At 36.1% G+C, this 24,765-nt stretch overlaps 1 protein-coding gene across 1 annotated transcript in view; it reads left to right on the plus strand.

The window, feature by feature from the left end:
* Ptpn4 (protein tyrosine phosphatase, non-receptor type 4 (megakaryocyte)) overlaps positions 1-24,765 on the plus strand; it is a 139,556-nt gene that overhangs the window by 71,039 nt on the left and 43,752 nt on the right. The window contains exons 6-12 of the mRNA XM_013020668.1: positions 672-716; positions 1,393-1,445; positions 2,306-2,426; positions 3,822-3,909; positions 6,155-6,243; positions 11,351-11,414; positions 15,591-15,763. Of these exons, the coding sequence (XP_012876122.1) occupies positions 672-716; positions 1,393-1,445; positions 2,306-2,426; positions 3,822-3,909; positions 6,155-6,243; positions 11,351-11,414; positions 15,591-15,763 (633 nt within the window). The remainder of the gene's footprint in view (positions 1-671; positions 717-1,392; positions 1,446-2,305; positions 2,427-3,821; positions 3,910-6,154; positions 6,244-11,350; positions 11,415-15,590; positions 15,764-24,765) is intronic.

Raw genomic sequence — 24,765 nt, forward strand, 5'->3', positions numbered from 1 at the left:
GCTTTTTTCTTTTTGCTTATGTGGTGCTGAGGAATCGAACCCAGGGCCTCAGGCATGCAAGGCAAGCACTCTACCACTGAGCCACCTTCCCAGCTAATGGTCTAGTTTTCTACTTTCTTACATATACCAGTCCTCAGAATATTTCTTTTTTTCTCTCTCTCCCTCCCTCCCTTGTATTTTGGGGGATTGAGTTTTGTTGTTTTTCTATTTTTTTAAAATAAATTCTCATTGTATTTTATACTATAATTTTCTAGATATTGTGTGATATATTGGGAGAAGAGTTAAATAGAAGCTTTTCTATTACTTTAGAACTTAAAAGTATTAGTACCATCCTAAGTAACTGCAAAATAATGTCAAGTACCATATATTTATTCAAATAACTGTTAATTGGAAACATTTTAATCTCCCTTGATCATATAGTTAAGAAATCTTGAATGGTTTCATAATAAAAATAATTCAAAGTACAAAATGTTATATACCAAAGAATTTTATAGATTTGTATTCATAAACTTATGAACATTTATTAAAACATATACTAATGTAAAATTGTGCTTTTATAATATATAAAATATATAAAACAAATACTTAAATATTTAATTTTATTGGTTAGTGTAAGTATAAAATTTTTAGAATTGATACTGTTATAATTTTAGTAAATGCTTTTTTTTAAGGTACCAGTATTTTTTGCAAATTAAACAAGACATTCTTACTGGAAGGTAGGCTATTTTTAATTTTTTTATATATAATACTTTATAAGTACTTTAATTCTGTATTATTGAAGTAATTTATAATCATTGAAAACAAATAATCTATTAAAATGAATACTTGTATAAATTCTTTTTATCAGATGAGTTGATTTCTTAATAGTTAAGAGTAATTCATTTCTTAAAAGTTAAAACTGAGTCACATACAGTCATCTAAAAAGTTATCCAACTTAAGTAGAAAGCAATGCTATATATATGAAGAGGTGATTACAAGACCTTTTTGAAAAAAATATTTCATTTGAGCACAGTTGATATATACAGGTGATTCTCATGTTTACTGTATAAACTGGTTTAGTATATTTGGAATATAGTTGTATTACATTTACCGTCTGAGAAAGCTAGCTTACCACACACTCACACTTACAAATGATTTCCATAAGAAAAGCCACTTAAAAAGTTTATTCTGAAACTAGTTCTTTTACCCTACTGTAAAATAATTACTGACTAGTGTTTCTAAGCATTCCTGAGAAATTGAAAGTGGCTACCTTTCATGTCAGAATGTTGATTTATTATAAATAAGATGTTTTTGCATAAACAAGTCACATTGAAACTTGAGTGTGAATAACATAAATAATAGCAATTTTAAAATTACTAGTTTAACTATAGATTATGTATTTTGTTTTATTAGATTGCCTTGTCCTTACAATACTGCTGCCCTTTTAGCTTCATATGCTATTCAATGTAAGTATCCACCTACTTTTTTAAGTTCAATAGCATGCAGTGTTATAGCCTTTTTGGACTGCCTTTAATGTGGAAGCTCTTTAGACATGTTACTGTATAGAAAATAGAAACTACAGAGGAAATGGATTTCCAATTAGCATTTACTTTGATTCTTGAAAAAAAAAATTTCTAAAATTACTGGAGACCTAGAAAAATCTTAAATGAATTACTGCAACTTGCTTAGTTACATTAGAAATATAAATTGCCAAGTTTAGTGGCTCTAGCCCTGTAATCTTTGTTACTTGAGTGGCACAGATCAAGAGACTATGGATCAAAGCCAACTCAAGCTAAAAATTAACAAAGAGTCCATCTCCATTTGTACACTAGCTGAGCCCAGTGGTGAATGCCTGTCATCCTAGCTACACAGGAAGCACAAAAAGAAGGATTGCAGTCCCAGGCCAGCCCAGGCATAAAATAAGATCCTATCTCAGAAAATACCCAACTATGGGCTGGGAAGGTGGCTCAGTGGTAGAGCGCTTGCCTTGCATGCTTGAGGCCCTGGGTTCAATTCCTCAGCACCACATAAGAAAAAAGCCAGAATTGGCGCTGTGGCTCAAGTGGTAGAGCGCTAGCCTTGAGCTGAAGAGCTGAGGGACAGTGCCCAGGCCCAGAGTTCAGGCCCCATGACTGGACCCCCCCCAAAAAAAAAAATACCCAACTCCAAAAAGGACTGATAGCGTGGCTCCAGTGGTAAAGTGCCTGGCTAGCCAAGCATGAGGCTCTGAGTTCAAACTTTGTATCATCAAAAAAAAAATTTAATTAATATTTTACTTCCACAAATACATTGAAATTGAAGTGTGAAATTTTCTGTTTATTATTAGCTGAACTTGGAGACTACAATCAATCAGAAAATTTGCCAGGCTACCTCTCAGAGTATTCTTTCATTCCTAATCAACCTCAAGATTTTGAAAAGGAAGTTGCAAAATTGCATCAACAACATATGTAAGGATTTATTTTGTTTTCTTTTTACTTGGTAATCTTCTTCTTCGTCTTCTTTTTATTTTTTTGGTCTGTTGTGGGGCTTGAACTTTGGGCCTGGGCGCTGCCCCACAGCTCTTCAGCTCAAGGTGAGTGCTCTACCATTTGAGCTACAGTGCCACTTCCGGTTTTCTGGTGGTTTATTGGAGATGAGGGTCTCACGGACTTTTCCTTCCCCAGCTGGCTTTGAACCTCAATCCTCACTCTCAGCCTTCTGAGTAGCTAGGAGTACAGGCGTGAGCCACCAGTGCCCCGCTAAAAACATATACCAGTAAGATTACCAGTAAGTTTGCTGGGCTCCGGTGGCTCACGCTTGTAAACCTAGCTACTCAAGATGTTGCGATATGAGGATCGTGGTTCAAAGCCAGCTTGGGCAGGAAAAGTCCATGAGACTTACCTCCAATAAACCACCAGAAAACCGGAAGTGGTACTGTGGCTCAAATGGTAGAGTGCTCACTTTGAGCTGAAGAGCTGCGGGACAGCGTCTAGGACCAGAGTTCAACCCCACAACCGACCAAAAAAAATGTTTTTAATTATTTCTACAGTTTTAAACACATAATTCCCCATCTTATATATTGAACAAAAATTTTTGTAGAACAGTTCATTGTATCTGCTTTTGTGGCAAATTGTTGGTGCCCTTTTGAAGTATCATTGAATAAAAGGTTGATATCTTTACTTTTATAGTTTTACCTTGTGGTCTAATGTGGTTTAATTGCATCAGATAAGTAGAGTTGTTAGTTACATTAGATAAATCAAGTAAATCTGTTTTTAAAGGCTACAGTTAGAACAATAGTTTTACTTATATTCATAAGTCATCAGACATGGTTTTCTTAAGATATTTATTTTTTATCCCTAAGTAGTTGTGCAAAGAAGTTACCATTTAGCAAAGCAGTTAAAGTCATTGTGTTATTTATATTTTGAAATATATACTAAAAATTAATTGCTTGTGAAACAAAATGGAGAAATGAAGCAAAAATAAAAAACACAAGTCATGTTTTTTCACTATTAAATTCAACTGGCATAAAATTATCCTGGCCAATTGCTATAAAAATCTCTAGCATTTCTGTACTTATGAATCAACCCCTGTCTATATACTGAACGCTGAAAAGCGCTATCTTAGAGGTTGCCTTAAAATCTGCATGTTTAAAAACATAGATTTAAATGTAGTTACGGTATATGAACCATCCTTTGCAGTGTGTTCTTAATATGTTAGATGTTACCATATAAAACCAAGAGAATAATAAATGAATGGTAGTTTGTAAAAGATTTAATTAGACTTCTCATTTCCCTGCACAGCTGTTTTCTAACTTGGCCATACTTAAAAATGAATCTGATTTTTAAACTAATAATTCTTTATAGAGGCTCATCTCCTGCAGAAGCAGAATTTAATTACCTAAATACAGCACGTACCTTAGAACTCTATGGAGTTGAATTCCACTATGCAAGGGTAAGTGAAGAAAACTTCTTTGAGAGCCTACATTATTCAGTATTTTTTAAATAAGTGTGTGTGTGTGTGTGTGTGTTTGTGTGTGTGTGTGTGTGTGTGTGTGTGTGTGTGTGTTTTGCTAGGGACTGAACTCAGGATTTAATACATACTAGGTAAACCCTCTTTACTGAAAAAATTTTAAATTTCTTGAAAGGATTAAGTAATAAATGGAATAATTGTGACTTGTTTCAACCAAAAATGTATTGAAATAATTCTATTTTGACAAACACAGTAAGATGTTTTGTCTACCTTCAAATAGAACCAAATTACAGATCTCAAAATTCAAAAGTGAAATGAATCTTATAGCATTTTCGTTGTGTTAACTATTCTGTGCCTTCCTCCTTATTTGCATTCAAGATTACTTAGTGAACAAAGCATCATATATTCCCTGCTCTTATGGAACTCTCAGAATAGTGGAGGAGAAACACATGGGAAAGGAAAAACAGCATTCCAAGTATACTAGGAATCATAAATCTAAAAGGAATTCTTAGTTTACTTGAAATGTTGTTCCTGTTCTTCCATTGTTAATAATGGAGAAGGAAAGGAACAACAGAACAATTACAATTTTTATTCTTAAGTTTTCTATCTACTCTGGGTATCACTCTAAGGATTGTTCAATATATCTGATCCATTAATTATTGTTTTCAACTATTACAGATTTTTCATGATTTCTCTGATGTTTTATGATATTTGGGGCAAAATGTAATTTAGAGCGTTCATTTAAACCTTCTATCTTACATGCTTTATCTGCCATCTTGATCCCAACTTCTAATTGATATCCTTCGGAACACAATTTAAGATTATAGTAATAGTATATAGCAGTGCTTGCTATTACTAAGTAGAAAAAGCAGCCAGACAATACATAATTACATTTGACCATTTGTTATGTCTTGCCCTGTCTATCTGATAAGATTTTATTTAGGTAGAAATTATTGAAATTATAATGTAAAGGATTTGTTTTGGGGTTTTTTGTTTCTGTTTTTTTGGTCAGTCATGGGCCTTGAACTTTGGGCTTGGGTGTTGCTCCTTCAGCTCTTCAGTTCAAGGCAAGTGCTCTACCACTTGAGCCACAGTGCCACTTCCAAGGATTTGTTTGGGGATCATAATTTTAAAATCCTGTTTATATTTTCATCAATTAGCTCTATGGCTGAACAACTAAATGATGGGAGATAAAATCATGCATGCTGTATTGGGCTGTATTACACTGCCTGTAGAATATTTCGTGTAAAGAGGTTAAAAAAAGACATTTCAAAATTAATTTTCATCTGCTGGAAGCTGGTGGCTCACACCTGGAATCCTAGTTACCCAGAAGACAGAGATTTGAGGACTAACGTTTGAAGCCAGGCCAGGCAAGAAAGTCTATGAAACTGTTTTCTCTAGTTAACCAGCAAAAAAGCCAGAAGTAAGGTGTGGCTCAAGTGGTAGAACACTACCCTTGAGCAAACAAACTAAGCAGTAACACCCAGTCCCTAAGTTCAAACTCAGTACTGGCACCAAAAATAAAAATTAGCATCTAAGGAAAATGTTTTAATTCTTCCATTCTCTCAATTTGAATTGTGGTCAGTTAGTATGAAAGTCGTCAAGACCCAATTTAAATTTTCTCTTATGGGGTCTTTAAAACTCTAAGAATCATTCTCTATTCTCTATGATGTTTTTAATTACTATGTTAGTTTTAAGAGTTCTCACTGTATTGTCAATACTGTTTTGTTTTTGTTTTGATCTGGTCGTGGGGCCTGAACTCTGGGCCTGGATGCTGTCCTTCAGCTCTTCAGCTCAAGGCTAGCACTCTACCACTTGAGCCACAGCGCCACTTCCGGTTTTTTTTCTTTTTTGCTTATGAGGTGCTGAGGAATCGAACCCAGGGCCTGCATGCATGCATGCAAGGCAAGCGCTCTACCACTGAGCCACCTTCCCAGCCCTAATACTGTTTTATTACAAGTTTCACTTCACCAAAGAGTCAGTCCTAGTAATAAGTTACAAGAAATTGTAAGATTATTTTTGGTTTAAAGTAATTAACTTAAATAATTCAACTTTTAAGTTAGTTTGAAATTTGTCTTTTATTTTTACCAAGTAAAAATTTCTAGTTGTGTTCATAACTATAAGCAATTCTGTATTGTGTTTGAAAATGTCAGATTGTGTTAACAAAGTTAATTCTGTTTCAAAAGCTTATCATAATTTTATATTTGCTTTGCATTTTTTATTACAGGATCAAAGTAACAATGAAATTATGATTGGAGTGATGTCAGGAGGAATTCTAATATATAAGAATAGGGTACGAATGAATACTTTTCCATGGTAAGAACTTCTGTCAATACTTTTTCTTTTATTGTTATTTTACCAAATACAATCATTAATATTAGCTGAAAGCATGGCTTATGTGACAGCACCAGCCTAGGAAGATCCCAAGTTTAAGTCCCAATACCACCAAAACAAAAACAATAATTTATGTTTAAGAAAATAGCCACTGAACTATTTTAATATTACCAGTTTACTTCTGTGATGTAGTTTATAATTTATACTTGGATAGGGGAAGATAGCAAAATAATCTATCCCAAATAACTTAATAAAAATACTAATTATGGATTTTTCTCTTAGACAGTCTCTTAGAATATACTATAATTATATTATAGTGTTTAACTCTTGTCTTTCATCCCATCAAGTATCATAAGCATAATGCTTTATTTAAATACATTAATTGGAATACTAGTTCATTAGCTGAAATATAAACATGGCTACTCTAAGAAATGCTCAGTATTAACAGAGGCTTAAATTGATGCAAGCAAAGCATGGTGGCTTCCATAAAGTTTTAAAACTCAAGGTTTTTTTTGTCATATTGTTCTGTTGTCTCTGGCATACTGTCTTTATCCTAACTGTCCAGGTTAAGTTACCACTGTCAGTGATGTATGTAGAATAAGGGAAAAGGAAAGTATCTTCCACTTCCCTCTAAGAGATATCATGATAATTGTGAAAATCAATTTGATCATATTATGTGTATATCTAACGTCTTGTTTGTGGGTAGGGAGGTATAAGCGTGAAATGTAGGTTGTTCTTGTAAATAAACATAATGACTTAGGGGAGATGAATTGCAGCAAAGCTACTAAATTAATCTGGAGTGTCTGTTGTTAGTCACTTAACAACTCCTTAGAAGAAAATATGATTTCTACTAGAATATTTTAGGACATTGACAAATTTTTCTTAAAAAGAAAAAAAAATAAGTTTTCTAGATAGGTCACTAAAACCACAAATAATACCATAAAGAATTGGTAAAATGTGTCTGGGGACTGATGGCTCAAGCCTGTAATCCTACTTACTCATGAAGCAAAGATCTGATGGTTGAGGTTGGAAACCAGTCCAGGTAGAAAAGTACACGAGATTGTTATCTCTAACTAGACAGCAAAAAGCTGAAAGTATAGATGTGGCTCAAGTGGTAGAGTGCCAGCCTTGAGCAAAACAGCTAAGCAAGGGCCAGAAACTGGTGGCTCACACTTATAATCTTAGCTACTCAGGAGATCTAAGGATCTCGGCTCAAAGCCAGAAAATCAATGAGACTCTCCCATATACTGGGCCCACCAAAAGGAAAAAAAAAACGACTAGTAAGTGAAGCAGTTGGCCAAGTGGTAGAGCAGTAACCTTAAGCAAAAAAGGTAAAAGACAATGTATAGGCCCTGAGTTCAAGTCCCAGTACTGGCATTTAAAAAAAAAACTCAAAAACAAAGCTAAGCAAGCTGGGCAATGGTAGCTTGCCTGTAATCCTAGCTACTCAGGAGACTGAGATCTGAGAATCGAGGTTCAAAGCCAGCTTGGGCAGGACAGTCCACAAGACTCTTATCTCCAATAAACCACTCAGAAAACCAGAAGTTGCACTGTGGCTCATTTGGTAGAGTGCTTGACTTGAGCTGAAGAGCTGAGGGATAATGCCCAGGCCCAGAGTTCAAGCCCCACAACCAACCAAAAAAAAAAAAAGAAAGAACAAAAAAACAAAGCTAAGCAAGATCTCAAGGCCTTGAGTTCAATACTGGCTCTAGGACCGGGGAAAAAAAGTAATTGATAAGTAGATTTTGTTTTTGTTTTGTCAGTTGTGGGGCCTGAACTCTGGGTCTGGGCACTGTCCCTCAGCTCTTCACCTCAAGGCTAGTGCTCACCACTTGAGCCACAGCTCCACTTCTGGCTTTTTCTGCTTATGTGGTGCTGAAGAATCGAACCCAGGGCCTCATGCATGCAAGCCAAGCACTCTACCATTGAGCCACCTTCCCAGCCCCGATAAGTAGATTTTGTTAAAGAATTTCTGTCCATTCTTTTTATTATTTTTTTTTGCTGGTACTAGGACTTGACCTCTGTTCCTGAGGGGTTTTTTGTTGTTGTTGTTTACTGAAGGCTGGTGGTATTCTACCACTTTAGCCACAGCTCCAGTTCTGATGTTAGTGGTTAATTAAAGATAAGAGTCTTGTAGACTTTCATGCCTGGGCTGACTTTGAACTGATCCTCAGATCCCAGCTAGGATTACAGGCATGAACTACCTATTCCCAGCTTTATTTTGTGAAAGGGACTGAAAATGTAAAAACAAGAGACAAATCTTATCTGATGAAGGACTTAGGTCAAAAATATAGAAAGAATTCTAATACCACAATAATAGCCTATTGAAATGAATAGGTAATATGTTTGAATAGACACTTCCATCAAAAATATATGTGGGCTGGGAAGGTGGCTCAGTGGTAGAGTGCTTGCATTGCATGCCCGAGGCCCTGGATTCGATTCCTCAGCACCACATAAGCAGAAAAAAATGTGTGTGTGTGTGTGTGTGTGTGTGTGTGTGTGTGACAGTTAAGTATATGAAAAGATTTTTAGTCATCAGTGAAATGCAAGTTAGAAATGCAGTGAGCTCTACCTCTTACCAACTATGTAGAAAAGTAGTTAAAAAGATAGAGTATCAAGTAGTACTAGGAAGCAAATAATTAGAAAAATGTTACTGATAGCAGTGCAAACAACTTCATGAATTTAAGGTTAAAAACAAATGTATCATTTAATCCAGCAATTCTGTTCCTATTTACTCAGGGAAACCTAACTTTTTTATACGTATTTGTCCATAATATTCATAGCTACAGTCTGTATGATAACCCAAAATTAAAATCCAAGTGTTTACCAACTGAAAAAATAAGCAGATTATATCCACAGAATGGAATTCTGCTTAGCATTAAAAAGATTTAACTATTGATATACTAAAGCATATGAATGATCCTACCCTTAATTCATTATGCCAAGAATAAGAAGCCAGCCACCAAAGACTGCATTACTTTTTACTTCTATTTCTAGGAAATTGTATAATAGACAGATCAGCAAACTCCCAAGGGCTATGGTCTTATTAATAGACCTTGAGAGATCAGTAAACATGTATTTGAATTTATTTGGTTATAGTAAGGAAAAAATAAATTTATAAGGAGCATCAAGGAACCTTTTGGGGTGATGTGATGATTGTTGTGGATAGTGAATCTACAACTGAACTCTATTCACTTGTAATTGGTAAATTCAGTTGCATATGAGTCTATTGCATATCTCAGTTACATATCTGTAAAGCTAATAAAATCAGAGGTCATTTGGTATTTATTCTCACATCTTTTAAATATGTCCTTTGTCACTGAAATTGTGGCATGTTCAGTGACATACAAAACAACCAAAGAAATAGTCCCTTCCTATCAGTATAGATACGACACACAGAAATCAATTTCATCTTTCACTTTACACTGTATGTAAATGTCATCAGAAATCAGTACTGTTAAGATGACATGGCTTGAAATAATAATAATTAAATTTTCTGTATTTTCAAAATTAAACTATATATAGTGTTTTGGTTATTATAAAATGACTAGTTTTTTATAAGTTTGTGGTTTGAACCTATAGCCTTGTGTTTGCTAGACAGTTTTCTATTTTATTTGTTGCTTGTTTGATGGCTCTTGATAGAAATTAATTTATAACTTCTACAATATATGTAGCTCTTCATAGGGTTTTTAAACTTGAGATATCTGTCTTCCTCGCTTTCAATAAATACAGTCTTATTTTTGTGTGTGTGTTACTTTGGTTGGTTATGGAGTTTGAACTATGAGCCTGGGCGCTGCCCCTGAACTCTTCAGCTCAAGGCAAATGCTCTACCACTTGAGCCACAGTTCCACTTCCAGTTTTCTGGTGGTTTATTGGACATAAGAGTCTCACGGACTTTCCTGCCCGGGCTGGCTTTGAACATCAGTCCCCAGAGCTCAGCCTCCCGAGTAGCTAGCATTACAGGCATGCGCCACTGGCGCCTGGTACAATCTTTCATTTTAACCATTCTTTTTCTTTTTTTCACTTTCTGAAAGTAATATCCTCTTTCATATGGCAACAGACTGTCATATTCTCCCATGTTATGATATTCTTGTCCAATGAAAGCTCAGGATGTAAGAGTAAAATAAAATTTCAAACCTAAAAAAACAACCATATCCTTTTCCCCATTCTAAATAAACATTTTATTTGCCTCGTCATGTGATTACTTTGTCAAAAAAATATATTGTTTGAGAATTTTCACAGCTTCTTACTGGATAGAGCCAAGGTCATGGCTATAAGATCACATTACAATAAAAGTACTTCAGAAAATTGGGACAGAGTCCTAAAGCAAGTTTTGCAGAGTAATAATTCTGCCGTTTTTACTACCAGGAGGTCAAGAAATATATTTTAAAATGTATTTGGTTGGTACTGGGAAGGTGGCTCAGTGGTAGAGTACTTGCCATGAGACCCAGGGTTTGGTTCCTCTGCACCACATAAGCAGAAAAAGCTGGAAGTGGCACTTTGGCTCAGGTTTTAGAATACTAGCCTTGAGCTAAAGAGCTGAGGGACAGTGCCCAAAGTTCAGGCCCCACAACCAATCCCACCCCCCCCCAAAAAAGAAAATGTATTTGGTTATAGTAAGTAGAAAAGTCAATTTGAATCATACTGCTGATATTAATGATTCTTGAAAACTTATAATGTTATAAGAAAAAAAAGACAATGTAAAGATATAACATGAAAAATGTGCTTTTTAAAGTCAGATAAATGTTTTTAGGGTCTTTGCCAAAAACTTCAGTTTTCAAGTTTTTTTAGGTATGGCAGTTTTAAAGAAATTGTTATATTTCTTGAATATCTAAGTTTTTGAAATAGAAATTTTTTTCTAAGTACACAGTTGGGAAATAATTCACATTAGATTCTTTGATAAAAATGTTCCTCATTGAACACATAGATTTTAATTCATTTTTAGTGCAGCACCAAAAATATACTGTATGTAGAATATATGATAAAATACTAGTCAATATATACATAAAAGATCATTGTTTTAAATTTTCTTCCTTCATATTTTTATCTTCCTTCTATATCTTAAATATTTCAATTATCTTTTTGGCAGGTTGAAGATTGTAAAAATTTCTTTTAAGTGCAAGCAGTTTTTTATTCAACTTAGAAAAGAGTTGGTGAGTGTTGATCTGATAATTACTTATATATAAGTGAAGAGTTTTTTATTGTGAAAATACTGTACAGAAGGGTTACAATTACATGGGTAAGATAATGAGCACATTTCTTATCAAGCATTGTAGCCTCCTGCTTTGTTTCCCCCTCCCATCCCCCCCCCCCCGTCCTCCCCCCACCCCCTTCATTCCCACCAAAGTTGTAAAGTTCATTTTTCGACATAACGATTTGTACATCTCATTGTTGCAATGGGTCCTCCTGTATTCCTGTTTTAACAATTTGTTTTTTCCCTTCCCTTCCACATATACCAACATCGTATATAGTGAAAGCAGGGGTTATACCATGGGGGAGGGACATACAAGGCAACAAAGACATAATCTTATAAATATGTTAGAAACAATTGCATGAAAGATCTCTCTCTTTTTTTGGTCAGTCGTGGGGCTTGAGCTCTAGGCCTGGAAGCTGTCCCTGAACAATTCAGCTCAAGGCTAATGCTCTACCACTTGGTTGTTGTTTTTTTAATTGTGGTTAAGTGATTGCATAATTTCCCAAATTTCACAGTATTGTGGAATAATGATGCTCATTTAAAGTCACAAGCTCATTCTAAAGTGAAGAGTTTTTTTTTAACCTAGTTATTCATGTCAGAACTTTGTACCACTACAAATGGAAGTACAGTTATTGACTGCTTACTGAGTTAATTAACTTTTTATGATTAGGTGTATTTGTTTCTTTGATATCTGTATGGTTCTGATTTGAATTTCTTGTAGCTATTTTATCTTATCTCTTGAAGTTAGAAGCTATCCCATACATGATGTTCCTTGTTAAACCCAGGGTCATTCATGATGGTAATAACTAAATGTTCTGTACATCCTTTTCCTTTTTTCTACTGAATCTATAGACCCAAACTTAATTCATTTTAGGAGATCTGCGTGTTTAGTTTTAGTTTATTTAGTTTATTTCTTCCCTGTGTTAAAGTGTCAGCAGTGAAGCTTTTTTTATGTTAACTACAGCAGATTGACCTGACATGGAAAGTATTCCAGTCTAAACAATTTTATTCTGTGAATTATTTCATCTGTTCTATAGAAGTAAACTAACCTTGGGCTGGGAAGGTGGCTCAGTGGTAGAGCGCTTGCATGAGGCCCTGGGTTCGATTCCTCAGCACCACATAAGCAGAAAAAAAAAAAGCCGGAAGTGGCGCTGTGGCTCAAGTGGTAGAGTGAGCCTTAGCCTTGAGGTGAAGAGCTGAGGGACAGTGCCCAGGCCCAGAGTTCAGTCCCCACGACCGGACCCCCCAAAAAAAGTAAACTAACCTTGCCAGGTATGGTGTCATGTGCCTATAGTCTGAGCAGAGACAGGAGGATCAAGAGCTAATGACTAATTTGGGTTTTACTAAAAGTCAAATTTCTGTCTCACACAACCTAAATGGACATGTACATGCATACATATATAATATACATTATCGTCGTATATATATATATATACATTATCATTGATTTACATTATTTCTTAGAAATCTGAGAATCTTTTCAAATTGAATTTCAAAATGGTTGTATTTGTGTAAAATGTACTTAAAACCTTAAAAATGTCTTTGAAGCAGCTGCTTCAAAGATAGTGATTTATTGTCTATCACTTGCGTTCACAAAATTTGGAGGATATTTTGTTGATCCTTATTAGTAGCCAGGAAAAGGTATGAATTACGGTCAGTTTGTGCTACTTCATTTTGCCAACTTGCAAAATGAAAAATTACTTTATGTTTTCACTCGTATTTGGAAAATAGACATAAAATTATTATGATAGTAATGATAATAGGACATGAGTCTAAAAGAAGGACTGAAGAGATCACTGGAGGAACAAGGAAGAGAAAATGTATTAGGTAGGTAGAGAAGATCAAAATACGTTTTATAAACAAACACACTGAGACAAATATGATAGGTCTAATGAAACTCACCAAACATTGAAAAGGAGATTGTGAAGAAGGTAGTTAAGAAAATGTAATATAGAAAATTAACTTGTTCAAAGTACGCTATATATGTATCTATGGATATCACAAGGAAGACCCCTTGTACTGTCAATGTTTGCTAATAAAAATAGTTCATGTCATTAACCAGTAGTTGGTGAATATATAGATCAAACCGTATAGGTGGAAGGGAAGTATACATTAACCTAAACTTCAAAAAAATTGTTGACATTACCCACTAAAGCTTAACATAGCTTATGATCCAGCAATAGAAATGTACACATACACATATATACACCAAATAGAATATAGGAATATTGGTACAATATTCTTACATCCCCAAACTGGAAACACCAAATATCTGTAAAGTGATGATCAGTGATGGTGTGCTCATTAGTATAGAAAACTATGAAGAAGCTGGGTGCTGGTGGCTTACACCTATAAACTTAGCTATAATCCTATCTAAGGATTGGTGGTTCATAACTAGCCCAAGGAAGAAAAGTTCATGAGGCTGTTAATTTTTTTTTTCTGTCAGTTGTAGAGCTTGAACTTGGGACCAGTGCACTCTCTGTAGGCTCATTTTACTCAAGGCTAGCACTGTACCACTTTGAGCCACAGTACCACTTGCAGTTTTCTGGTGGTTAATTGGAGATAAGGTATCTCACAGACTTTCCTGCCTGGGCTGGCTTTGAACTGTGATCCTCATATCTCAGTCTCCTAAGTAGCTAGGATTACAGGTGTTAGCCCCTAGCCCCTGACTTCCATGACTGCCAGTAAGCTACTGAGGAAAAGCCAGAAATGGCACTATGGCTCAGGTGTTGGAACATTAGCCTTGAGCAAAAGAAAACTCAGGAATAGCACTCAGACCCTGAGTTCAAGCCCAAGGACTGGCAAAAAAGGAGGAAGGAAAGAAGGAAGGAAGGAAATGAATCATTGTGTCACAACTCTAGTACATCAGAAGCATAATGTTGAACAAAAGAAGACAGACCTAGATCAGAAAGAGCCACGCTGTTCAAGCCCCAATACTGGCACAAAAATGGATAAATCATAAGTAAAAAACAGACCTAAAGACAGAATATAATTCCAAATATATATACAGGTCAAAAACAAGTATAACTCATCTGTGGTCATGAAAGTTTTTGAAGCCGGGCACTGGTGGCTGACACCTGTAATCCTACCTATTCAGGAGGCTACGATCTGAGGATCACAGTTCAAAGGCATCCAGGGCAGGAAAAGTCCGTGAGACTCTTATCCCCAGTAAACCACTCAGAAAACCGGAAGTGGCACTGTGGCTTAAGTGGTAGAGTGCTATTCTTGAGCTGAAGAACTAAGGGACAGTGCCCAGGCCCAGAGTTCAAGCCTTATGACTGACAAAATAAAAAATTAAAATTAAAAAAGAAAGAGAGAGAGAAAGGAAGAAAGAAAGAGGGGCTGGGAAGGTAGTTCAGTGGTAGAGTGCTTGCCTTGCATGCATGAGGCCCTGGGTTCGATTCCTCAGCACTACATAAGCAGAAAAAGCCAGAAGTGGCGCTGTAGCTCAAGTGGTAGCATGCTATCCTTGAGGTGAAGAGCTAAGGAACAGGGCCCATGCCCAGAGTTCAAGCCCCACGACCAGAAAAAAAAAAGTCTTTGAAGTGATTTGGTGCAAAGGGAGACAGGACACTACAGAGATAGTGACCCATTTCTTAACCTGAATTGAGGGTAAATGGTTACATTCAGTATGTGAAAATCAGAGCTCCCTACTCATAGGACAGGTCTTTTGCTATATTTGGTTTACTTAAGTGACAGTAGTTAGTGATTTGGCCAAACTTTTTAAAAATAACTACTAATAGTGATACGCATTTTCAAATTTCCTAAAGTGGAAATGTTGCATATTTTTATTTTCATATGTGTATAGAATCGAGTCATAATTGCAAATTAATAAACTTATTACAAAATTTAATCTATGAACAAGAATTAAATTTTGAAATACAGACAATACATTTTGAATATATTAATTTATTTCTGTCATCCAGGGGAGAAGTTCTTCGAAGTTATGAAATTACTGAATTTGGTCCATATTTTCAGATATTTTTATTTATTTGACAATTTTTTATTGTTGTTGGTCAGCAGAAAAAGATTCTGAGGATTAATGTGTTCAAAGCTAGGCTAATTTTTCTGTCCAAGTAAATAAAATAGAGCTTTAGATCCTGAGGTATTCTCTGTATTTTGTCATTTATTACAGCACGAGTCTAGAGAAACATTACTGGGATTTAATATGGTGAACTACAGAGCATGCAAAAATTTGTGGAAAGCATGTGTAGAACATCACACATTCTTCCGTTTGGACAGACCACTTCCACCTCAAAAGAATTTTTTTGCACATTATTTTACATTAGGTTCGAAATTCCGGTACTGGTAAGTATTACTTTTGTTTAGACTATTTTGTTAGACTGTTTTTTCCCTTTGAAATAAAGGCCTAGTTTTTTTGAACAATGGAATCACTGTTACTCATATAAACCGACAGAGTCAAAATCCCCAGAGTACTACGTCTGTATTAGTAAGAAATTCTGTGGCTTCTTGTGATAGAGAGTTGGCTTGAGAAACTTGTTCCATTGTCCGTACTTTGTTTATGCTCTACACAGATATTATAGTTTTTCTTGTAGTTATTAGCTAACTTTTTTCCAAGACATGTTTATTAAAAGCCAAGATATATTTTGTATGAAGATATAATTACTTTTGTTTGTATGTGTGTAAGCTGGTAGGGAAACTTGAACTTGGCCTAAGTGCTTGTCTTTGAGCTTTTTTGCTCAAGGCTAGCACTCTACTTCAGCCACACCATCACTTCCAGTGGTGGTGGTGGTTTGGTTTTAGTTTTAGGGGGTTTTTGGTAGTTAATTGGAGATAGGCGTCTCATAGACTTTCCTGTCTGAACTGGCTTCAAACCTTGATCCTCAGATCTCAGCTTCCTTAGTAGTTGGGGTTATGCAAGGCTATCCAGATGATTTTTACAAGGACTTATACTACAAAGGACTTATCCTCTGATAGAACGGTTCTATGTTGTCTTACAGGAAAGTGGATTTCTGCCGACCGTTCCTTACCCTTTCCCTTTCATTACTTTAATAGAGAAATGAAAAGAAGCAAGTATTCTCCAACTGTAGTTCAAACAGGTCTTTATAGGTCTTAGAGGAAAAAAAAACCAAGGACAATAACCCAAACCATAGCACAGCAAATAGAAAATCTAAATGTGATAAATACAAATAGAAAAGGTAGTTGGAAAACTCAGTTTGGAAGAAAATCATCACTGAAACAGGGAAATTTCTACATAGATATTAATTTAAAACAACAACAAAAGCCAGGTGCCAGTGGCTCATGCCTATAATCCTAGCTATTCAGGAGGCTGAGATCCGAGGATCGAGGTTCAAAGCCAGCCCAGGCAGGAAAGTCTGTGAGACTCTTATCTTCAATAAACCACTAGAAAATCAGAAGTGGCACTATAGCTCAAGCCATAGAGCACTCACCTTGAGCTGAAGAGTGCAGGGACAGTGCCCAAGCCCAGAGTTCAAGCCCCATGACCAACAACAAAAAAAAAAAAAAACCAACTAAGCTCAAAAAAGATTGGTTTAGAGGAAAGCAACAACTGCCATTCAGGCTGATACCTGTAAGTGAAGATTGGCCTGGTGTTAACACATACTACATTTTTAAAAATTGAACTAATACTGTGGTCTCAAATAAAATGTGCGTTTTGGAAGTTGGATAAGATACTCTAAAAGTTTTATTAAGGTAGTCATATAACGTAGTATATTCAGAGCTTCAAGTTTGTGTTTGTTTTTGTCAGTTGTGGGGCTTGGACTCTGAGCTTGGGTGCTGTCCCTTAGCTCTTCAGCTCAGGGCTAGCACTCTACCACTTAAGCCACAGCACCACTTGCAGTTTTCTGGTCGTTTATTGGAGATAAAGAGTCTCATAGACTCCCCGGCTGGCTTTGAACCGTGATCCTGAGATCTCAGCCTACTGAGTAGCTAGGATTATAGGCGTGAGCCACTGGCATCTGGCCTTAGCTTCAAGTTTTAACAATTAAATCTCCATGAATTCTTCACATTCAAGATAGCAAGTATAACCATTATTCTCAAAAAGTCCCTTTGTTCCTCTAAAACCCCTTTCTACCACCTTTGTCCTCAGGTAACTCCTGGTCTCTCTAAGTCTCTATAATTTTCTAGAATTTCATATGAATAAAATCAGGCATGAAATACTCTTTTTTTAAATTTTTTTTATTGTGAAAATACCATACCGAGGGGTTACAATTACATGGGCAAGATAATGAGTACATTTCTTATCAAGCATTGTTGCCTCCTCCTTTGTTTCCCCTTCCCATCCCTTGCCATCTCCCCCCCTTCTGCCACTCTCCTACCCCCCTCTCTGAAATACTCTTTTATACTTTTTTTAAAATGATAAGAAAATTTAATGTTATTTATCAATTAAAAATAAATAATGAAGCTGGGCACCAGTGGCTCACACCTGTAATTCTAACTACTGAGGAGGCTGAGATCTGAGGATTGTGGTTCAAAGCAAGCCTGGGCAGGAAAGTCCATGAGATTCTACCTACAATTAACCACCAGAAAACAAGAAGTGGCTCTGTGGCTCAATGGTAGAGCACTTGCCTTGAGCTGAAGAGCTCAGGAACAGCACCCAGGTCCAGAGTTCAAGCCCCATGACTGATTAATAAATAAATACTAAATTAATAAGGAGCCAGGCACTGATGGCTCATGCCTGTAATCCTAGCTACTCAGGAGGCTGAGATCTGAGGATTGCAATTCAAAGCCAGCCCAGACTAGAAAGTCTGAGACTTCTTCCAATTAACCACCAAAAAGCAAGAAATATAGCTGGTTTTAAATGTTAGTGCTAGCCTTGAGCAAAAAAGAAAACTTAGTGATCACATGTATAGTGTATAACATGTGTACACCGATATATGTTATAGACTATAATAGACAATTTGCTCCAGGAAAGTTAGAATGAACTTGTGACTTTAAATGAGCATCATTATTCCACAATACTGTGAAATTGGGAAATTATGTAATTACTTAATCACAATCAAAAAAAAAAAAAGAACCCTGGGGAAGGTAGGGAGGGAAAGGATGGTAGGGGGAAAACAATGGAGGGGGTAACAATGCTCAAGAGGAAGTGTACTCATTACCTTTCTCATGTAACTGTAATCCTCTGTATAGTATCTTAACAATAAAAAAAAAAAGAAAAGAAAAAGCTTAGGGACAAGTGTCCAAGCCAAGTTTAAACTCTTAAGATGGACAAAAGAGAAAGAGAGGAGAGAGACACAGGGAGGACTTTAATACCTCACAGTTTAAATGCATCTACTTTATGAAATCTAGGATTCACTCTTGACAAGTAGAATAGGAAGAATAACTGTAAAATTATCTCAAGTCTGGAAACTAATATTATAATATGAACTTCATATTAAAGTAAGAAGAAAACAGTAATGTCTGATTTACTCAATAAATGTTTACCTATAGCAACACCATTTCACTTTTCACTTTTACTGAGCATAATTACTTCAAGACTCATCCCTACTGTTGCCTATATTGATAGCTCTGTACTGACTAGTATTCCATTGTGTAGATACACTGTAATTTGTTTAGTCATTCATCTAATGGTGAATATTAAGTTTCCAGGTTTAGGCTGCTGTAAATAAAACTATTATGAACTTGCATACAGAAATCTTTATGTAACAGTTGCTTTAATTTTTCTTGGGTAAGTACCTAAGAGTAGAATGGACAGGTATTAGATATATATAGATAGATAGATGTAGATATATCTAGATATGTATATTTAACTTAATAAGCAATGTTTAACTTAATAAGCACTTTTACAATTTATAAGCTCACCCTCAGTGTATAAAAGTTAGGAGTGGAGATGTAGCAGTGATACAGCACTTCCTAGCATGAATAAGGTTCTGTGTTCATTCCCCAGGACTGTAAAAAAGAAAAGATTGTGTTGCTTTTTCCCTCAAACTCATTAGTGCTTGCTTATCTTCTTTTCATTATTTACCAGTTTTTAATTTTTGTGAACTTCATTGCCAATTTATTCTTTCATAAATCTTTCATATGTAAGAAATCTGCCTAACTCAAGATCACAAAGGTTTTATTCCTGTTCTTTAGAAAAAAAAAATTATGGCCTGAGAATGTGGCTTAGTGGTAGAGTGCTTGCCTAGCATGCATGAAGCCCTGGGTTCGATTCCTCAGTACCACATACACAGAAAAAGCTAAAATGGTGCTGTAGCTCAATGGCAAGAGTGCTAGCCTTGAGCAAAAGAAGCTCAGGGGGGCTGGGAAGGTGGCTCAGTGGTAGAGTGCTTGCCTTGCATGCATAAGGCCCTGGATTCGATTCCTCAGCACCACATAAGCAGAAAAAGCCAGAAGTGGTGCTGTGGCTCCAGTGGTAGAGCGCTAGCCTTGAGCTGAAGAGTTGAGGGACAGCGCCCAGACCCAGAGTTCAGGCCCCATGACCAGCAAAAAAAAAAAAGAAGCTCAAGGACAGTGCCAAGGCCCTGAGTTTAAACCCCAGGGACTGGCAAAAATAAATAAATAGAATTTTACTCATTATCTAATTGATGTAAACTGTAACCACAATAACAATAAAAAATAAATTTTAAATTACATAGTTTTAGCTATGATGTTTAGATGTATAATCTATTTGAATGTAATTCTTGTAGTTGATATGGAGTATGTATTGAGGTTCTTTTTTTTTTTGCCTGTAGATACCTAGTTGTTCCTTTATACTTTCATTGAGTGTTAATTGTTCATATTTGTGTAGTCCTATTTCTCAACTTTAGGTCTTAAATTCCAGAAGTACTAGTTTTCTAACTTTACTCTTCTTTTGAAAAATGCTTTGGAATGTTCTAGGCCTTTTGTATTCTCATCTGAATTTTAGAATTAGTTTTTCAATCCCTACTAAGGAAAAACAAGAGAGACAGAAGAAGAAACCAAGTACTAATGGCTCACCTCCAGAATCCTAGCCACTCATGTTGCTGAGATCTGATGGTCATTATTTTTAGGCAGCCCAAAGACAAAATTAGAAGTTTATCTCCAGTTTATCAGCAAAAAATCTGAGCTGGAGATGATGTGGGTCAAGTGGTAGTATAAACGCAAAAAATTCAAGTAAGAACGTGAGACTCTGAGTTCATGCCCTATTATCAGCACAAAAAAAAAAAGAAAAAACTTTTTGCAAGTCTAGTTGGTATTGTGCTGAATCTACATACCAATTTTTGATTGTTTATATCTAGTAAATATTACATCTTATAATTCTTTTTCTTTTTAGTAAATACTGGATGATCCCATTTCTCAAACCTTTTTTTCTTTTTTAAAAAAATGAAAACAGTTTATTTTCAACATTTAGATAGCTACTTAAAAAATAAAAATAAAGCAAAATTTCAGGATTTAGAATAATCCTGTTTTTCTTTGAGTCCTATTTTCTATTAATGTTTTTAGTTTTCTATGTTCAAGTATTTCGACATCATTATCAATTTTAGCCTTAATATATTAAATCTTTTACTTAATGTCAGACTGTTCATTGCCATTCAACAGGAATGCACTTCATTATTTACTATTGATCTTATTCCTTACTAAATTGACTTACTGTAGGACCTTTTTCATAGCTTCAAACAGATTTTATTTTTTTGGGGGGGGGGATCCAGTCATGGGGCCTGAACTCTGGGCCTGGGCGCTGTCCCTCAGCTCTTCAGCTCAAGGCTAGCACTCTACCGCATGAGCCACAGCAACACTTCTGGCTTTTTTCTTTTTGCTTATGTGGTGCTGAGGAATTGAACCCAGGGCCTCATGCATGCAAGGCAAGCACTCTACCACTAAGCCACCTTCCCAGCCCTCAAACACATTTTTTTACGAGGGGGTAAAGGTAGTTATGGATCTTCCCTTCTGTTCTGTTGGTTTTTATTTCTTTTGTCCTAGCTAGGACCTTCATTACAGTGTTGATGGTATTAAGTATCAGTGATTATAGCACACAGCCTTGTATTATTCTTCATTTTAGAAGAAAACATGTCATCTTTCATTATTAAGTATGATCTTTATTGTAAGCCTTCTTATTTCATATTCGTTGAGGAAATTTCTTCTGTTTCTCAGTAGCCTGATATTCTTATTAGGGCTGGATATTGGTTTCATATTGGGTATTTTTGTTTGTTTGTTTGAGGTTTTTTTGTCAAATATTTATCTGCTACTATGGAGATGATCGTATGGTTTTCTTTTTTAATATGAATTGTAGTGTGTTTCAAATATTAAACAGATGCTCTGTTCCTGGGATAAGCCCAACTTGGCCATAAATCCCTTTTTATACTATCTGATTTGACATGCTGGAATTTTGTTTGGAATTTTGCATCTGAATTCATGAATGACATTGGTCTGTCATTTATTTAACAATATTGTCAGATTTTTAGTATCCAAATAATGTTGGCCTTATTGGACAAGTTTAGAAATCTGAATTTTCAGGAAGAGTATTCATAATAATGATATTTCTATTTTAAATGTTTGATAGAAATTCACCAGTTTATCCATCTAGAGCAGTGTGTGTGTGTGTGTGTGTGTGTGTGTGTGTGTATGTGTGTGTGTGTGTGTGTACACGTACCAGTTTTAGGGCTTGAACTCAGGGCCAGGGTGCTTAAAGTTGGCCTGAGTGCTGTCCCTGAGCGTTTTTGCTCAAAGATATTTCTACCACTTGAGACACAGCTCTGCTTCCTGCTTTTTGGTGGTCAATTGGAGATAGAGTCTCAAAGACTTTTTTTTTTTTGGGTCGGTCATGGGGCTTGAACTCTGGGCCTGAGTGCTGTCCCTCAGCTTTTGGCTTTTTCTGGTTATAGGTGCTGAGGAACTGAACCCAGGACTAAATGCATACAAAGCAAGTACTCTACCACTGAGCCACCTTCCCAGCCCAACTCTCATAAGGCATTATTGCCCTAACTGGCTTTGAACCTTGGTTCTCACACCTTAGCCTCCTGAGTAGTTATAATACAGGTGTGAGCCACCAGCACCTGACTTTGTATCACTACTTTTTTTTTTGTCAGTTGTAGGGCTTGAACTCTGGGCTTGGGCACTATCCCTTACCTCTTCAGCTCAAGGCGAGTGCTCTACCGCTTGAGCTACAGCGCCACTTCCAGTTTTCTAGTGGTTTATTGGAGATCAGAGTCTCACAGACTTGCCTGCCTTGGCTGGCTTTGAACCCTGATCCTCAGATCTCCAGCCTCCTGAGTAGCTAGGACTACAGTTGTGAGCCACTGGTGCCCAGCTGTTATTATTTTTATTGTTACTGTAGAAGTTTTGTACACAGTGGTTGCAATTACGTAAGTCAGATAAAGAGTAAATTTCTTTTTGGACAATGTTATCCCTTCCTTCACTCTTTTCCAGTTTTTTAGATCAGTATTTTTTGTTTTTGTTTTTGTTTTTGTTTTTTTTTTGGTTGTGTGGCTTGAACTCTGAGCCTGGGCCCTGTCCTTAGCTCTGTTGATCAAGGTTAGTGCTCTACCCCTTTGAGCCACAGCTCCACTTCCTGTTTTTGAGTGGTTAAATTGGAGGTAAGAGTCTCACCGGGACTTTTCCTGCCTCACTGTCTTTGAACTACAATCCTCAGATCTCAGCTTCCTGAGTAGCTAGTATTACAGGCATGAGCCACCAGTGCCCAGCTTGGATCAGTGTTTTTATAGAAAGATTTTTTGATCAACACATTCAAAATATTCAATAGATAAATTAATTTTCTAAATTTGTTTTTCTTTTTTCTTGAGCAAGCATTGGTAATGTTTGCCTTTCAGCAAATTTTTACATTTCACCAACATTGTTGATTTCATTGTTCATAACATTCCCTACTATTATTTTGGTAGCTACAGAATCTGTAGTAATTTTGCTTCTCTCATTCTTGATATTTATTATTTTCTCTGTTCTGAGATCAATTTTGCAAGAGTTTTATTGGATCAGATTAGGTATTTTTAAGCAGTGTACATCTTAAATAAGCCTTCATGGATTGCATAGCTGTGGGCCACCTTCATCTACTAAGCCCTAATGATAAAAAGGTAACTTGAAAAATACTAGCCACCAGATTGCCATTCAAGCCTGAAGTCAAAAATAATAGACATCATTTAGTATGCCAGATTTCAGTTTATACAGCATTTCTGAGTCCTTACTAAACATCTACTTAATCATAAAACTAAACTAACCAAGAGTTAAAATAATCCACGCAGATCCTGAGATTAAAGAGACTAGAGATTAGAATTAAAATGATACGCACTTTTACAAAGTAAAATAGAATTCCTTTCCTTCCTTTATCTTTCTTGTTCTTTCTCTTTTTCTGTGTGCTACTGGAGTTTGAACTCAGGCACTCTAGCTTGCTAGGCAGGCAGTCAGCCACTGAGCCACATCTTCAGCTCCCACAAACTAAGTTGGAAGAAGCAAGTGATATATTTGAATCTCTATGGACAAAATTAGGAGCATATAATTTTAAATATTAGTAAACAGCAGCTTTTAAGGATTTCTAAGTCTTTTTGTTGTTGTTTTGTTTTTGTTGGGGCCTGAATTCTGGGCCTGGACACTGTCCCTCAGCTCTTCAGCTCAAGGCTATTGCTCTACCACTTGAGCTACAGTACCACTTCCGGCTTTTTCTGCTTATGTGGTGGTGAAGACTTGAACCCAGGGCCTCATGCATGCAAGGAAAGCACTCTACCACTGAGCCATATTCCCAGCTCTCTATAAATCTTTTTAATGAATACCATTTCTAAACATTCTCTTCTCCTGCCCCTTCCCTATCATTCTAGGTTGTAGCAGAAGAATAAATTGAGTCAGGAATATTAAGACAATCTCAAAAAAAGTAAAATACAACAAAAAATAAAACTATCTGCTGTAAACACATAAGATTATCTCTACATCTCTAGCCTTTTCTTTGTGCAGGTGAAGTTAGAAGAATGGTCTTATCTGTTTGTGATGATGAGATATGAGGGACAGGGCTGAGATTTACAATTGTTTTTTGTTATGCTTTTTTATGTTGCTTGAATTATTTGAAATAAGCATATATTAGCTGTGCACTGGTAGCTCACACCTGCAATCCTAGCTACTCAGGAGGCTGAGATCTGAGGATTACCTTCCAAACCCAGTGGAGCAGGAAAGTCTGTGAGACTCTTATCTCCAGTAAACTATGCAGAAAAAGCCAGAAGAGGGGCTGTGGCTCAAGTGGTAGAGTGCTAGCCTTGAGCACAGAGGCTCAGGGACAGCTCCCAGGCCCTGAATTCAAACCCCAGGATTGGCAAACATTTTTTTTAAAGCATATGTTGAGCAATTGTACTTTCTCTCTGCTCTAAAAGATAGTTATTAATCCAGTCTTCAGAATAATAGAGTTCCATTTGAGCTTGCTGCCATATTAA

The sequence above is a fragment of the Dipodomys ordii genome, unplaced genomic scaffold (genome assembly GCF_000151885.1).
Source record: "Dipodomys ordii isolate 6190 unplaced genomic scaffold, Dord_2.0 Scaffold52, whole genome shotgun sequence".
In the NCBI taxonomy this organism is placed as follows: Eukaryota; Metazoa; Chordata; class Mammalia; order Rodentia; family Heteromyidae; genus Dipodomys; species Dipodomys ordii.